Genomic DNA, 17,454 nt, shown 5'->3' with positions numbered 1-17,454 from the left:
TGGATTCTTTCACATTTTTGACCACCAGCCACAATGCATTGACGTCGTTGCACATTACGCAGTATATTCTCCAGGTGATTCAGATTTACGTACATACACCGAAGTTCAACTAGATTTTCTTGTGCCTTCTCGATTGCGGATTGCTTCCAGAGTATACCTATCACCAATGTATACCAAGACCTCAGCCACCCAGCCCTACTTTTTGAGAACAATGAGGCTACAGAGGCGTCAATCCCATTTCTGACAGCGGGTGACGGATGACTCCGTGAATTCAATTCCCTCAAGACACCTGGGCAAAGATTGCATTCTTGGCCGATAAGCTTATTTGCCTTAAGAACGTCAACTCTGCTCTTGTTCTTATGTCGTATAATACAGGAGAACTTTTGATGCATATTCATTTGTGCAGAGGACACATACTACTGCTGTTACTACTATCATTGACTTGATTCCAAGTCGATGAACTGATCTCGTTCGAGAGTAGAGGAAAGGTCATGCCGGTGATTCGTTTGGCTTCAGTGAACAATACAATAGCCAACAACATCGTCACAAACGCTACAAGTGATGTTTTGCAAGTCGTGTGCGCATGGCCTGTATCTGGTCAATATGGACCAGGTTCACGTGTCTTGTAAGCACATCCATTTCCCCACAGCATTTCTTATGTGGATCCACTCCCCTATCCGCAGATACTGCAAAATTAGCGGCAGTTCCTGACATATACAATTTCTTGTTCTTATAGATACTATGTTCTCGTAGCAGCCTGCGTCTTCTTTCGAAAACAACAATGGCTGAAAGAAGCTTGTTTGGCAGCCGCACTTCTTTTCCCCGCTGTGGCCGCAATTCATGGCATCGTCCTCGCGGCTGTACATGTGGATGGTGAGTAGCTCAAGGGGAAAGTTACTAATCCAATTTATCTGACACCTCAAAATTTAGGTGCCGTTGATATGGATATTTATGGGGCTTTCCAGCTATGCTCGATAGGTATATTGGCTGCACCGATAACTGTAAAGTTATCTCGAACATATTTTTTCGAAACCCCTGGTCGAAATACCATATTCTTATGGACTGGCTTAATATTTGCTGGTAAGCATCGGTCTCACTATTATTGTTGAGGCACCGCTAATGTTTAATCTCTTCAAGGTCTATTGAGCTTGACTGTTGAGTTCACCAGGATAAGCACAAGTCCTTGCACTACTGATAGTAACGGGCAACCGGCCCATTTCACTCTAGGCAACTTCACCTATGATTCGACATGTAGCCTTGCTTGTGATGTTGTTTCTGGCCCGTTTTCTCCAATGCGACGCGAATCAGCCAATAACATCTACGTTATTCCCGCACCAGACAAACTTACTTTTGACACTGTTACGCTTCTCTCGGCCGCTTGCTGCATCCCTGCTATACTTTCACTTGTGTCTACGTGGAACAAGATTCGTGAGACGAATTGGAACAATCGTTTCGGTCGGAAAGAAGAGCCAATCGACGCGCCGATTGAGGGTACTAACAATGCCACCGTTGGACAAATGAAAGAGGTCAACAGTTTGATTAGGTTCTTCCTAAGCGCTATAGAAGTTCCTGTATTCGTGGGCGCAGTGCTAGCTATTCTCATCCTCGGTGAGAGGAACTTTTTCAGTCGCCAAGTTGCATATCAAACTGAACCCATTGCAACTATCGGTATGTACTTAGTATTCTGAGAAGATTGTTCACTGCTAATATTACTTGTTCTTGTTCGTAGGTCAATGGGCACCCATTGTCGGAACTGCACTTGCTGTTTTCGGCTCCTTGTACCGTCTCTTCGCAGCAAATATGGAAGCCGACGATGAGAATGCAATTTTAAGTGCTCCAAAGCATCATGATTTTACGAAGCGAGGTATTGGTCTTGGAATAGCCCCAGGATCATCAACATCTATTGCTCCAGGGGGCATTGAAATGATGCACCAAAGTGTGTCAGATAGCAGTGCAAGAACTTCTCACGAAATAGCACCAACTACGAGTAGTCGACCTTCACTTGCACTAGTCAAATCGTCATCAGATGTAGGAAACAGACGAAAAGTAGCCAATGTTCTGACCACAATTGGCAACTATATTGGTACCGCCGCAGAGTTTCGTCTAGATGATTCGGAATTTAAACATGGAAAAGCAGTTGACTTCCCAGAAATTCCTGGAGAAGATCAGCGAAATCCAAAGCTGTCACATATCAGGGAAGCGTACAATCATACCCGCGACGCCGATGGAAATATTACACCTGTGCTTCGTCCTTCACGAGCACCGAGTATCAACGGTAGTATCATCTCAGGACTTGAAATCGAGGCTAGCACAGGAACTGGCGAACCCGCGTCACCTCGGTCGCCAGCATCACAATTCTCTGTTTCCCCTGCAAATGGTGATCGTCCACGACCTCGCCGGGATACCCTTGAAGTTCCTCCGCAGGTTCATCACAGTCTTACACGATACGATACATCCAGATCTGAGAGCCAAGTCTCTCCGGTAATTGTATTTTCATCTGATACTACAGATGTGCCTTCTCTGGTACATACACCCACTCCTCCAAAGCCACCCGCGCCACCTTGATCTTCAACTAGAAATAAAAAAAATTCACAAATACAATATCACGGCTTTCCAATCAATTCTTTTCCTTGTTGTTGATAACTTCAAAGAATACACATCGCAAGGTTATAGCATAAGGTTCACGTTCGTCAAAGACGGGAATTCACGAGACTGGAGCTGTACAGAACTTCTTCCTCCTTTTAATGATTTCCTGGCACTGTTCTAATGAAAGAAAGGAAGTGCAAAGTGATTAAAAATTACCTAAGCATAATCGCACAGATGGAGAATGCTGGAACCAAACCACTAATTAAGCAGAGACGGAAGAAGCTTTGTGGTGATGTACTCGTTTTGGAAGGAAGGGACCACAGTTCTGAACGACTTGAGGAATAAATCTGAGGTAGTAGTGAATCCTAGGAACTTTCACCTAGCAGGCACTTTTGATAATAACATTATCTGAAATATGAGTTAGTTTAGGGTGGAAATCTCGGTCACTCCAGAAGTTTGATGAAGTCAGAATGCTTTAATCCGTTATCAATTATACACATAGATCTTGGTTTTGTGGCAAATCGCTTTTTTTCTGATAGTATTATTTTTAGAAGAAATTGAAATTCAATCAGCTTAAAACTTTTATTTTGTAATTTCGTTCTATGGGATTGTTCTCTTAAAGTCGCAAGCGTGAATATCAATACCGTGAGACTGCGCTGTAGTACCTCCGCATCAACTTATTAAACGACAAGAAAATAACCTTCACCATAATCTAATAGATTGAGTTTCTTTACACTCTCTATGGTGCGGTAGGTTACAGTTTGTGAGGGTTAGCACTGCTCAGGATACCGATCGAATTTTACTTGAAATCTACCCAAAGCTCTGCAAGCGTGGTGCTTTGATGGGTAAGTCGATATCTTCTTTCTTGTTTAAGTATCTTGCCATTTGTCCCTGTGATGTCCTGACCTTGATAGCCAACTCTTCTCGAGTCGCTAATAACACTTTCAGAACTCTTTTCATTGGCCCCTGGATCTCCGTCTTGCTCTTCAGATTATCCACTCTCTTACTACAACTACACGAAAATATCACCTATGCAATTTAGGTCTCTGTTATAATTTCTACCATAACTTATATTATTCTCATCCTGTGTCAAATTCTCAGATTGGAGCAATATGAAAAGAGGTGCAACTGGCTTCTGCATAAATAGATACATAGTACCAGAAGCTTTTGCCAGTAGCACATTCCATTTTAGGATTTATTGTGAATTTGACGCTTGGAGGTCTTATCCATCTTGATAATGTAAGAGTAAATTATATTTATAAAGAGTCTCAAAGCCAATAGAGAAAGATTCACATGTAGGGATCTAATTTTAACATTCACGGCGTTTGACTAAGAATCAGGGGTTTCGAGTTTTACATCGTTGACGTTTTTGTAGTGCTTTGATAGTGTACGATTTTGAGAAACACAATTGAATATAGCGGAGCAGAGGTACGAGCTTGTGAATACGATGCATAGGGATAGATTGTTCCTGGGATTAAGGAGGTATATGAGTAGATGGACGTGGAGATGGCTGTTGGGAAGGAGAAGTATGGAGAAAATAAGATATGGGAAGAGAAAGGAAAGTTAATGGGATACGAGTTATTAATGGTCCAAGAATTATAGGGTAAAAATTAAGATGTAATAATGGGATGGGAAGAACATGGACGATTTTAATAGTGGAATGGAGGGTGTGCTGTGGCTTTTTAGTAAATTGGTAGGGGTGAAAGTAAAAGGATGATGATACTAAAAAAATTCGGTAGTCCAGTGTAGGAAGTGGCCGTTGAGAGCCAGGAGTAATAGTGTGAGGACTTTCATTTATCATGAGCCTTCAAATGGTAGTCCGGTCAGAGTTTCAAGGGATATAGTTTAGGGACTGACCTGTTTGAGGATCGGGATTGGGTCAGGTGAAGAATGGATTTAAGTTTTCGCGTTTTGGAAATTCGAATGAAGAGATTTAAAGGGCATTAGATTATTTATAAGGAGCCTATCACTGTATTTTACATATGACTTGTCCAATATAAGGACTTACACATATTATAAAAAGAGGAAAATATTGAAAAGATAGAATGAGATCCGAATACAGATTAGAAAGAAAAGAATGAACTTATAACATTTCTATCCAAGTTTCTGCTTGCGTAAGTGTCGTATAATTATAAAAAAATCGATGAAAGTTAATACAGATATCTGGGGATACTTTACCAGCGTAGTGTAGCAGCGAAGTTTCAAAGAAATTCTTAAGGTGAACGAATATCTGTAAATACATAACTACGGTGCTCAGCAGGCGTTACTGCATGATACCTATATGCACAAACAAGAGTAAAAAAGATATTGCTATTTTTTATGTAATAAAAGTATCCGGTGCTTTCGCGAGCAAAACCATAGTCATTTTTATAATGATACTATGAATCAAAGAAACTGTCTGCTCCTCATACTCAGAAACAACCTCTCAACACCCTCTCTGATCTCGTAAATCTCAAGCTCGAAAGAATCTGTATGAATAAATATATTTTCTGTTGAAATAAAAACTCCTTCAGGCCCCCTCAAATCACGCCCTTGTCCCTCAGGTTTCTGACCTCGTTGCCCAGATACATTGTGCGCATCGGCGGTTTTGTGAATTTCCTGTCTTTGGCATGCAAAAGAAGAGGTAAATGCAGAGCAACACCACTCGCGGCCGATACCTCTGCCGCTCGAGTTGCACATCCAGGTTAGAGCTGGAGTTGTAATCCTTAGCCTCATGCAGACTTCTAGATAGAGTCTGAGCTTGGATGAACTGAATATGAGAATACGCAACTCTACGGCTTATGAAAAGTATTCCCTATAAGACGCAGACTTCAAAGCTTTCATGTATGCCTATTGCATAAATTTGTTCATTCTATTGACTGCAGTCGGTATTCACATCCTTTCATTTGATCTTTGAATATTCACCCAGCCGCTATCGTTAATGATGAAAATGGATGTAGAAAGACCATTCCTCGTCAACTCCTAACATATTGATACCCTGCGGTGCATTTTATGATTTACCTCGTACTATTATGCGGAGATGCCAGATACTATCGATGCGTAAGCCTAATATTGCGTTGGCTGCGGTAGGATGATCGTAGTAAGATGATCTCGGGAGGGGACCGGTCTTCAGATCACCAAGATTTCGATGAAGCGTTGTCTAGTGCCGACATCCTCAGATCAATGTGTCATCTTATGGGTGCCAGGCCTTGTGCCATTAGTGTTGTCATATCTATTAGATGTATTAGTCTAATTTAGCTGGCGTATCAAGTTGCCTTGTGAAAGGTCTAACGCCTGAACGATAGAAAATGTTGATGAAATCATAACTTAACTTCGCATTACACCTAGATGTACTTTGACTCAAACTATGAATTCCCGAATAGCAGACTCTGCTTCGAGTGTACACAGAAATTCCCCGTAGATTGTTCACCAAAATTATTGAAGTAGAAAGGGAGTTGAAGTTGAACATAAGAATAAAAACCTGCAAACCATTTGCAGACTGATGAGCCACTTGCAGACCTGAAACGAATGTTCACATGTCACTGCGACGTAGAAAGTAGATCGAATCAAGACGAAGATATCAAAAACATTCGTTTATAGTAAATTTTAGAGAATGGTAGAGTCCGCAGCGACTCTCTCCCTTAGATAGATCGCTTCGCAAAAAGACGATGGACAAGCCATTTTACTGGCCTCACAACTCCACAATTGTTCGTGCGACTGGTGGCTCTTTTCGACTCGTTATGTGACAGAAATTTCAAGGAATTTGTAAGCTCGACATAAATGTTAATCAATGAAGTCGTCACAAGTGTAGTGACGGTCGAGACAATGTTTTGAAACCGTTGTCTTACATTTATCAAAATCACCTTCATGAGATTTAGCATGTCTAGGACTTCGCTGTTGTGGCCTCCGAGCTTTTTCTGTCGCCTTTCCTGTCAATGGATGATGAGAGTATTACCCGAGGAGAATTAGCCGCACAAAAAAGGAGAAGCAGTTTGTGCCATGAAACTGCATGGCGTGTGGGGAGGCTTGAGACCTCTCCAACAGATGAGCTTCCATTGAAACAGTGACGTTTCCGTACGTTCAAATCTCCGCATCATTGAAGAACTCCATGATCCAGTATTTTAATCCACTTTTGCTTTCCAGCCGTCATCTTGCTTCCGGGTTCATCATCCGCTGGGGTTGCAACAGGGCTTACCGTTGAAGCTGGATCCTTCATCCAATACTCCTACACCATCAGATGACCGTGAAAGAATAGAAGATAGTTATAGAGTGAAAGGAGACGCGCTCTGCATGTTGTTATGTAGCAAATCATGGCTGGTTGAGTCTTTTTCGCCTCGTCGACTTGTTTCCGAGGCAGGCTGAACAACGCTGTCGCCCCAATTTTGAATCTATATATAGTGTATGAGAAGATTGGCGATTGTAACCGCATGTCCTGTGACGACAAGCTAGATTGGTGTGACTTCGAGACTGGTCGGAATACGTTGAAAACTCATGTCAAAATATTCAGGAGAGGAGTAGCTGGTGACAGGTGGGCGTGACTGAATCTCGTAATCCTTGACCTCGCATTCAGGCAGCAGTTTAAGTATTCAATCTAGCCTTATATATCCTTCACCAATGATATTCCCATTGTTATCGAAAATTTTTAGGTCGAAAGTTGGGATTTGTATAGTCTCTAGAGATAAGTGATCATTGGCTTACTCTGAACATCAGGATGTGCCGGTGTGAGATCGGATAAAAAATCTTAGATGGTTTGTTGTAGATTGAAGCATTTCAGGATGAGCCTTCCATTATTGACTAGAATCCTTGTACTGCAACACTCAATACTATCCATGGCTATAGGTTCTGTCAATGTGTGTTTGTCGGATTGTCGCGTAAGATCAGACCGAGGAAAGGTAAGTTGACGGAAGGGGAAACTGGGGCGAGATAAGAATTACCGGAAAGGAAAGGAACGAGCCTCGAGAAGCCACAGGATTTCCTTTTCTGGCTTCAAAGTCATGAAAAGGTACAAAGACCTTCTTGAAAGTATCAAGAAAAATAAGGATGTTGGAGATCTCCAGGGGTGGCGTGTATGTCTTGTACTGAATTTAGCATCGCAAAAATCCTTTATATGTTTTGGGATGCGGGAGGAAGCCGCAATCGTGAAAGATCGACAATTAGACAATTTTCCAGAATCCATTCAAACCTAACTGTGATCGCAGTCTCATGGCATACAAGGATAAGGTGCTAGTACAGGGAGACAGAGGAGACAGGCAATATCCATTTTAGTCTGTAAGAATTTCGAAGGAAGGTCCATCTGGACCTTCTACAAATGGGCATGATCTGCCACGCCAACCTGTTTCAACCAGAGCTGAAATCCAATGAAATGAGAACCAACCCACTGCAGATTGATGCAGATTTTTGTACGCCTCATAAAAGCATGAGAAATATGTTAAAGTTGTATTAGCTCAATGTACAAGAGGACTTTTCTTGGAGGCTGAAATGAGTTTGGATTGTATCTGGGGTCCTTGTTCTCCCTTTTTTTTTTTTTTTCAGACTTATTGTCCTTGACCATGTGGTCGGAGATTTTCTCGGTCGTTGTAGCCATTCAGATGCTGGAAAAGGCGAAAATCCCTGAAATTGTCGCTTGAAACTTCTAGATGGTGCTCTAGTCAATAGTTAGTAGAACATCAATCTAACTAATCTACTCTACCCGGACACCAACTAGAACTAGGTAATCAATCATACTAGTGATATTATTATAGCGTGTCATCATCGTGGCTTCGAAGGCCTAACTAAGTCTGCATGCATGCCATGTGGGAAAACTTAGAAGTAGTATCGGCTATTTGGACATTTGTTCCTCGTATGGGTATCTAATATCCAACCACCGACACCAAGATATCATCATTACCAAATATATCGATTATATACATTATTGACGTATTGGTGATCGTATATGCCGATACGATTCTGCACAGTACAATACAGTCAGTGTGGTATGTTTTGTATATGTAGTATGATTATTGATGTCGCATTTGTCTCTGTGTGCCTGATTTGAAGGTTTTTTTTTTTACAGCTGACTGCGATGAAATTCTCCCCACATATAGTGATCATGACGCACGAGTAAGAAAGCTGCATTTATCTACTCGACTCCCACTTTTTCATCTCAAGCTAAACCCACACAAGTCGGTCAAAGCCCCCGTCCACCAAAACCCCACGAATGGGCGACGATCCGGTCGCCGCTTTCATTTTATATTGGAAAAGAAATCGTTCAATCTTGCTGAACGTGTCGCTGAACTTGGTAATTTTGGTCGGATGATATCAATTGTTCCTAGCTAATACCTAGTATTATTGAGCTGAAATATAAGAAAGCCGAAGTTACCCTTCGGAGAATGGCGTTTCGGTGGTTTTGTGATTCCGACGTTTTTAGTGACAAAAGGACATCGACGGGCTTGGGAAAAAGTAATATCATAACGCTTTTCTTCATATGGGATTCGTCATGTATCTAGAAATGTGATGGATTTGAATACCATACTCAACGGTTTTGACATCTCCAAGACATACTTCCCGTTCAGATTGTTCCTGAGGAAAGGTACCCACGAGCAAAACACGCTTTTCATGCTTCATGCAACCCTATAGAATGGTTCAATGGCCTAGGTGCGGTGTGGTGGTCACCGTGGCTTGTCTGCATGTGCCTGTAACACTCGGATTATCCTATAAATAAATCATTTATTGTTCTATGTGTACAACATACGATGTATGGTAATATCATGCATTCTTTTGATTGAGCAGGTCTCCAAATCATCGGCGATCAGACGAAGAATATTGTAGCAAATTAAGCAATATTCAAATCCGGAAACAAATGAAATGAACAGCATATGGATATTACATACACGTATGAATGATTGTTTGCAGCCCACCATCGCTGTAGGAAAAAATACGATGCGTACGAGTAAATTATTAGCCGCAGATTCTCACGATAGGTGATGGTTTCCGGGTGTGGGAATCCGAGAGCTTGGATGAGGGATCGGACTATCAAGAAACATAGCTTAGAAGGATCTTCAGAAGTGTGCTCGCTTGTTAAGTTGTGATGCATGTATCAATGTTAGATTGGAGGGTTCGTACAGGCTCCATAGTGATGTAAAAAGCCAATTTTTTGAAATTCTAATCACCATGATTAGTTATGTTCCATTTACCAGATAATAATTGTGCATTGTGTACATCAAAAAGAAGTGCGACATGGCTATACCGGATACAGGCTGAATGATGTACAGTACAGGTGTAATGCATGAATTTAAACCAAGAAAAAGGAAAATCCCACGTGTAAAGGTGTGTTTTCACTAGAAAAACCACGGCTGTACGACCACATAGAAACACGACCCAACTTCATACCATGAACCCTGAGTCAAAGGACCCAGAAAATTTAGAAGATCATGATTGCTGAGATTGATCGACAGCAACAAATGGTCAAGGCTTCGGTCTTTATGGAGAATTGGAAGAAATGTCTGCTGAGGTTAGGGGTATTTACGATCCATGCAGAACTTTTACTCCGTAATTCCTAAGAGCGCCCAGCCGCTGACACACTCGGAGACTAGAACCGGGGTTGCTTTCCCTTGTAGCATTTCGTTGAAACTTAGAAAGGAAACACGGGGCCAGACAAATTGATGACGAGGAAACGAGACAAAATTTGAGATGGAGGGTGCCCAAGGGCCCTTTACTCAGTTGACGCCTTCTCGTGATACCCAATCTGAAGTTTCTGAATGGGGGGTTGTTGTTTTGGTATCGGATCTAGGAGAAAGCTAAAATGCTGGTTGTGCATTAAATGACGGAAAAATACAAGAAATATTCTGGAGAACACAATAACATCCGAATGATACCCAGGTATTACTTCATTTGGATCTTGGTACAACCTACACAGTACATACAATAGAAGTTCAAGGGGCAGGGGGCGCTATGTATAGTTGTGTGGAGAAGCAAATCCACGACAGTGCGGAACTAAAATTTGCATCTTAATGGACTTCGACCATTCCTCGGATCTGGATTTTCATTAATCATTTTACAAGGAGAATCGGCTGCATCTTGCAAATCATCGTCACTCGGCGTTATAGAGAGTTCAATCAAGGGGAGTGAGAAATGCAACCAAAAGAGCACATCAACCGCTGTCAAATCTTCCTTTAACTAGCTAGTATATCATCGCTTCGAGTAAAAAAAAGTATGTACTTGAGCAGTCAGTTCGTTAAGGAGTTAGAACCTACATGGTTTTGTCTTAGTTTTAGTTTTACAACTTAGGCTCGTCACGCCTTTTAGAACCAACTCAATTTTATTGGTGTGGCTGCATACTAACGTTTGATAATACAATACTGTACTATCGAACAAAAAAGCTATGAGCTCGCCGATTCGCACGAGTCGTCAGCACCGAATATGGACCATCGGGCGCACTGGTTGACAGATGTATCATGTATCAGGATAATAAGCGTCCCTACCCGCCAACTGTTAGCTCTTAAATTCTTAAGGGAATTTAGCTATAGAAATGACCAATTTCGTAGTTGGCGAACCCAGGTAAAAGCTGGAAAATACCTTGTTCATTGAATGTGCCAGCCTTTGGTATGCACAACAAACCCTTTTCAAGGACTTCGAGTCCACCTCCAACGAACCAAGGAAAGCCCACTTTCTCCATTATATCAATATACAGCCAATCCACGCATGGTAGATCTCAGAAATAAATTACCGAATAAATGGGTCATCCTGCTTCGTTAGCTAAGGCCTTCGCAATTACTTCCGAGTCTTGTTGTTGCATTCCCCAAAATGATCCAAATCTCATCGGAACTGACCCCCATCATGGTATACTTCCGCACTAGATCCTCTGTTTATCCAGCCACAATGAGCACTGTCTCTCTTTGGGTCCTGACAGTATTAGTCCTAGTGTGATAATGTCCCATGAGTGTGCCATATGGTTTGGCGGACCAAGATAACCACCAGCATTCAGCAGAGTGTGGACTAGGTAGGACATCAGAATAGAAACGATGGCGCCAGAAGAACAAGGGTACCAGGATACTAGGCACATAGTAAGGCATGCTAGGGCTGTAGATGGAGCTGGAGCTGACAGGCATTCATTTTGATCCGGGTTGCCAATACCCATGGGGTGGAGCTGGTTGGTGTCATCGCATGTTTCCAGAAAGATTTGTTGATCCCTTTGTATAGGTTATGCTTCCTGAAGAAAGCTTCTCCATCTTCCTTGCCACACACCTTAAATCGTTCTCCAAGAACCAGCGTCAATCAATTGTTTAGACTTGTCACATTTCTTTTCCTTTTTCTTCTTCACATCTCTTGGTGATCCTCTCGGCCACAAACTTGCTGTTGAAGAACTGAAATCATCGTTTATAACTTCCGATATCTCAACGTCCAACCCTAAAAGATAGGATTTTCAGACTGTCCTGCTGTGGCGCGAAGTCCTCTTCTCTCATTCGTCGTCGAGGCTGTTGGACTCCCACGGGCTGCTTATCACCTCCAAGAAGCATTGTTTCTCTCCGCTTGGAATTACCTGGCACAAATCAGTCCTTTCCACCACACCACAAGCCACAGCAGATTCTTTTCGCTTTACCTATCCTCCTGCATCTTACATACTTGAAGATTAATAATTATGGGCTCGTGAAGTCCCTGGAACTGATGCGCAACTGGGTTGAATGCATTTCTTGCCGCTCCACTGTCTCTCTACCACTCTTCGACGCCAATAAAAAGTACCGCAGCCTGCTTCACTCGAGCTCATCAAACACAGTTCCACCATCAGCTCGCTTCTTTTAATGCATCGGATCCAATCCACCTTTGAGGTATCTTTTAAGTTAATTTGAAAAGCATCAAGTAGTGAATGTTTGTATGCTTGTTGTCCGATCTGCAGAAATATCAGTTTTGCTTCTTGGTATCAACCATCAAAGTCATTTTAGTTTTAGCGACAAACATTTTTTTTTTTTTTTCAAACGAGACAATTCACTGGCATTCGACAATATACGCGAAAATAGCCTCAATTGATGGCAGTCTCTGTCCAAGGCCCATTCAACTCGAAGTCCAGTCTCTGGAACATGGCCGGTCTACCAAACCACAACTACTCGGGAGGAATTCCGAACCATATATCCTCAATAGCCTACCAATATCCTACTATGAATCCAGGTGCCGATCAAAACATGATGCCTAACTACGATCATCACATGGAACCAATTCGATCTCACTCACCTTTACATGGGCAAGGGCAATCTCCGTCTAACGGAGAACTCGAGGTTCCATCTCTGTCAAAGTCATCTAAAGAATCTAAATCAAAACGATCAATGTCTACTCCAAACATCAGAACGTCTAGTAATTCTGATGCGGCTGCCTTGGCTTTGGTTAATGACAAGAGAAGAAACAAGTTGGGTTATCATAGGACATCGGTAGCTTGTGGTAAGCAGTGTTCTCGTCCATCGAAGACAGAGGCGATTTACTCTTATGATATAACAAAATTGATGAGTACACTAACTTAACACTCGCAGGTCACTGTCGCCGCCGCAAGATCAGATGCATACCAGCTCCAGCAGATCCTCAGAATCGATGCTCAAATTGCATTAGATTAAAAAAGGAATGCAACTTCTATCCGGTTGACCAGCAGCCTCAGCCGGAACCGAAGCGCCGAGGTTCCAAAGCCCAAAGCGGAAATGGAAGAGCCTCCCAATCATCATCACCATCTATTCCATCTGGCCAATTGCCTGATATGCAGCCTAACCTTCCGTACCATTTAAACATGCCATCAATCCAAAACCTAGGAGGAGCTCAGGTTAAAACGGAAAGGACCGCGAGCTTTTCTCCTGAAAACAAAGGTATGTAGTAGCCTTCCCATAGAGTTCTCTACTGACAATAGTGGTAGCTACATCACGAAATTTTGACTACAGTGGTGGGCACACCCCGTGGATGGCACCCGAAGTCTCCCCAGGTACCAAAACGCCAGCGGACATATCTGGACATTACTGGCCCGCCAACACTCAGGAATCTCCAATGACCCCAGGTTTCTCACCTTACGCCGCCCCCAACATGCATATGGCGACGGCGCAAAGCTGGCAAGGCAGAAGCCATGGTGTTCCCGAAACTAATTCAAGAGAGCCGGAATGGCCAGCGCCTCAGCGGTCTGTTTCGTATAGCAATTTAGAAGGAATGCAGGCCAGCAATCAACACTCCGCTTATGGCCTTCCACACCCATCTGATTCTTATGCCTCTGCGAGAACCCGTGCTCCCAATGGTGCAATGTATCCACCTAATATAACAACCACGCATCCACACTCAGCTGCTGAGATTTCCTCCGCATCAACAGTCGGAACAGCCTACACACATTCCGCAACTCCAATGTCCGCTGGATCTTACACAAGTTGGAACCAACCGTACACTGGTGGCTATGCGAAGGTCTCACCTGGCATCGATACATATGCTTCATGGAATGGTGCTCCTGGAGAGGAGCGTATTGTAGAAGAAGAAGAAAGCGCTGGGGGATATGGTGGATATGGCAACTCCGGAGGCGGGGTCTATTATGCTGGCCAGCCACATGCAGCAGGCCGTTAGTAGAACCAGAAATACATTTATATCAAAAAGCAGCACATCACGGATCGCGGTTACGATTCTGGACTATTGGCGCATGGGATTGGTTATTCTTCCGGCATATATCGACAAGTCGATATAGTGAATTTTGCGATTGGAGCAAAGTGTGAGCGGGGAAATAGCGAGGTCGATAAGGACTTTTGGCCCACGTATGATTGTAAATGTAACCTCATCGAAGACACACATCAACAAAATGAAAAGCACCCTTTTGTATATAATGGCATCTGGACACAGAAAGTTTGGGAATTTCTTTACTCGGAACACTGGGCTCATCATGATGCGAAACGATATGAAATGGATTGGATTTAAGACTGGTTTTTCTATAATATTTTTAGGGCAAAGGGGGAAAGGTTAAGCGTTTTCTGGGAGGAGAGGGTTTATTGGGGATACAAAGTGGGATGGATGCATCGGAAGGTAATCTCATGATGAGGGGGGAGTTTTCCACGGATACCTAGACAAAACGAACAGAAAGGGAAAAACATTATCAAAAAGGCAGGGATTAAGTAGACTGATTGCTTCATCTCTGCTCATTTTGGATGCGTGTACCGCAGATATATAGCGGGAGTGAGTATACCACTGCTTTTTAACAGTTAAAACAAATAAAAAGACTCAAAAAACTGTTTCTAAACTTGTAGTCTTATATATATATGTGAAGTCCCCCAGTTGTATTGAAATAAGTCAATATCACGAATTTAGTCTGTACCGCCTTTATTCTGCCACCAATCAAATATGATGATTCAACTTACCACCGTACAATGGATGTCGTGCTCTAAACTCCTCATCATTCGCTCTGAGCTTCTTCCATAAACATATTGATAAACGTAACACGGGCAAGGCCTCCACCAAAAACCCCGGCAAGTAATAAATATATTACTTACGGTATGTCTACTCACAAATTGGGCCGATTTGTCGGCATGTTCGAGGTATTTCTCCAATCTCATCTACTTCTACCGGTGCTAGAGTATTTCCTTACTCCGTACAACTTCTATCCTCATGATGAATTCCCTACTGAATGTTCTGGAGCCCCATCCGGAAGATAGATTACATTTACGCTTACATAGAGCGCGATCCGTCGTCTTAACAGCGCAAGAGTTTGTTCCCTTTTATTCTAGGCAGCCTTGAGCCGCGGAAGGAGGAAAGCGGAGATCAGTATGTGTATATACTCTGGCTGACATGTTCTCGAAAACATACAGACTTGTGGAAATTCGGGCTGCCCAGAGAACCTTCGAGGGAGCATATATACGGACCGCTCTGGGACAATTTAGTTTCGCTTTGGTGGTATTAAAGATCTTTACCGCCGAATTTTACAGTATTGGGGCATTATTCGCGACATATGGAGCCGGGGTTTTAATGGTCAGCTTGTATAGGAGGTATGAGGGCAACAGGCAATTCTTCAGCGAAATTGATGGAGATGGTATGGGAAGGAAGAAATTTAGGACCAGTGGGAATGCCGTGGTTATTTTGACGACGCTGAGTCTTGTGGCTTATGTTTTACTGATCGGATTGACCATAAGACTCGAGACCTGATATCCCCTGGATGAGCTGACTGCATGTGCGGGATACCCATTGAAACATATATTTCTCACGACACATGGGGCCATTTTGGGCCTTGGAGACGAGACATTCGATATTATGAGCGCGGACAGTATGACAGAGGGGAAGGCGAGAGGATGTAGAAAGCCTATCAGAATTTTGACTTCATTTACGATCATTCTAAAGAATAGAGCAGATGCATGCGGCATATTTTCTTCATTCATACTCTACATCAATACGATCAGACGAACAATCAAATATTTCAGTTAATCATCGTCATTACACCATTTTAGGAAGCACACAATCGTACCTAGCGGATTTGGATCTGATATCCATAATCTCGAGTTAGCTTGCCTACATCCCTTTCTTCTAGGTTCAGGGACATGTGTCAAGAATGGATTTTCAGACGATTATAGCTAAGGCATTATGTTGCAAGCTCTTCCATGTAATCTCAGTGCACAAAGCCTTTAAACGGTGGTAAAAACTTTGGTGCCAGTCGGAACCTATCCTTAGTCTGCCACTACTGGCGGGGATATCAATTCCTAGGCTCAGCTTTTGACCGCTGAGTTAGGAGCTTTTTGAAATAAAAAAACTCTCTGGGAACAGCACGAGCATCTAGCAGTTTTCCTTGCAAATTATGCAGGTGGATTGATAGCCACATGTCCACTTCAATACACAATTTATCGAATAACGATTGGTGTTCCTGAATCAATTTAGCTTTTAAGAAGCCCCAAGCTGAATACGATACTGCTATCCGACCGCACACTAAGCATGAACTTGGAGCTCGCATCCATGATAGTGTCGGATATGATGACATACCTGCCCCGAGTCATCTTCAGACTGTTCTAGTCTGGCATCTCTTGGGGTATTCTTCGGCCAGAGTGCAATCTTCAATCAGCCCTCTCTCAACGCTCATCTCGTATATTTCCGAATTGCTTTAGTCTCTAAAATGCTAAGAGACAAGAAATCTTAGTGAGACGCCAAAAATGGGCTTCGAACTTGTATTTGTTTCATCCTGATTGACATCTGCAGTCATGGACGAATTAGGGTGGTAGATGGACACTGCCGTTTTGACGTAATCACCGCCGCCGTAATATGTCGCATAGTGTTATTATTCTGAGGTGACAAACATTGGCAATCATCACAATCAGGACACTGCACCTGCTTCAAAAGCACGACGGTACAACACTAACGCACGATAAGTCCTATAAATCTTACACAGGATTCGCTTAGGTAATTTTATAGACATCGAGCCACATGAACATGAGACATTCATTCACGTTGACGATTCACGACCATAAGTCGTGGTGCCAGCATGGACTGGAAGTACCGGCAAAAGAATTTCTGGACATATCTGAATGATGTCTGGACTCCGGGCTTCATGCAAGATCCCATGCATATCGATTCAGTCAAATGCTGGAGTGGGAGTAGTCGGGCTGTCTCGTCATGTTTGCTGCAGTAGCAATCTCGATTTGCATGCATATCTACAGTAGATTGTCATCATGTCCCTGTCTATGCCAGTCCTGTGCTTTCCAGACGGCTCAAAATAAACACCAGTATAACGCTCAGTTTGGATATCATTTTACTTTGTATGTCGAGTATTCTCGTCCGTATTAGCCTAAAAAGTTTCTTGCTACAATGTCTGTGGCCAACAACTTGTCTGCATTTTGTCGTTTCTGGCGAGGCATGTCTGGTTTGTCCTGGCATCATAGACCACTAGGTCAATAATTTAATTTCATGATCGTATCCCATATTTCTCACGATTGA

At 42.7% G+C, this 17,454-nt stretch overlaps 5 protein-coding genes across 5 annotated transcripts; 3 read left to right on the top strand and 2 right to left on the bottom strand.

The window, feature by feature from the left end:
* Nucleotides 1–491: 491 nt before the first annotated feature.
* On the top strand, nucleotides 492–3,641 carry SS1G_02854 (hypothetical protein; the record flags this gene model as incomplete). The annotated part of the gene is made up of 8 exons (XM_001596583.1): nucleotides 492–625; nucleotides 737–873; nucleotides 931–1,080; nucleotides 1,138–1,668; nucleotides 1,730–2,481; nucleotides 3,016–3,050; nucleotides 3,340–3,431; nucleotides 3,535–3,641. The coding sequence occupies 8 exons, from the start codon at nucleotides 492–494 to the stop codon at nucleotides 3,639–3,641; spliced, it is 1,938 nt and encodes a 645-aa protein (XP_001596633.1).
* A 1,330-nt stretch (nucleotides 3,642–4,971) lies between these two features.
* Nucleotides 4,972–5,265, bottom strand: SS1G_02853 (predicted protein; the record flags this gene model as incomplete). The annotated part of the gene is made up of 1 exon (XM_001596582.1): nucleotides 4,972–5,265. One exon carries the CDS (start codon nucleotides 5,263–5,265, stop codon nucleotides 4,972–4,974), a length of 294 nt encoding a protein of 97 aa, XP_001596632.1.
* A 5,794-nt stretch (nucleotides 5,266–11,059) lies between these two features.
* SS1G_02852 (predicted protein) lies at nucleotides 11,060–11,218 on the bottom strand (the record flags this gene model as incomplete). Its single annotated transcript, XM_001596581.1, has 1 exon — nucleotides 11,060–11,218. One exon carries the CDS (start codon nucleotides 11,216–11,218, stop codon nucleotides 11,060–11,062), a length of 159 nt encoding a protein of 52 aa, XP_001596631.1.
* A 1,348-nt stretch (nucleotides 11,219–12,566) lies between these two features.
* SS1G_02851 (hypothetical protein) lies at nucleotides 12,567–14,118 on the top strand (the record flags this gene model as incomplete). Its single annotated transcript, XM_001596580.1, has 3 exons — nucleotides 12,567–12,972; nucleotides 13,062–13,385; nucleotides 13,433–14,118. The coding sequence occupies 3 exons, from the start codon at nucleotides 12,567–12,569 to the stop codon at nucleotides 14,116–14,118; spliced, it is 1,416 nt and encodes a 471-aa protein (XP_001596630.1).
* A 1,032-nt stretch (nucleotides 14,119–15,150) lies between these two features.
* SS1G_02850 (hypothetical protein) lies at nucleotides 15,151–15,681 on the top strand (the record flags this gene model as incomplete). The annotated part of the gene is made up of 2 exons (XM_001596579.1): nucleotides 15,151–15,245; nucleotides 15,348–15,681. The coding sequence occupies 2 exons, from the start codon at nucleotides 15,151–15,153 to the stop codon at nucleotides 15,679–15,681; spliced, it is 429 nt and encodes a 142-aa protein (XP_001596629.1).
* Between the last annotated feature and the right edge of the window lie 1,773 nt (nucleotides 15,682–17,454).

The sequence above is a fragment of the Sclerotinia sclerotiorum genome, genomic scaffold, assembly GCF_000146945.2.
Source record: "Sclerotinia sclerotiorum 1980 UF-70 scaffold_3 genomic scaffold, whole genome shotgun sequence".
Classification (NCBI taxonomy): Eukaryota; Fungi; Ascomycota; class Leotiomycetes; order Helotiales; family Sclerotiniaceae; genus Sclerotinia; species Sclerotinia sclerotiorum.
This window is presented reverse-complemented; position numbering and strand designations above follow the sequence as displayed.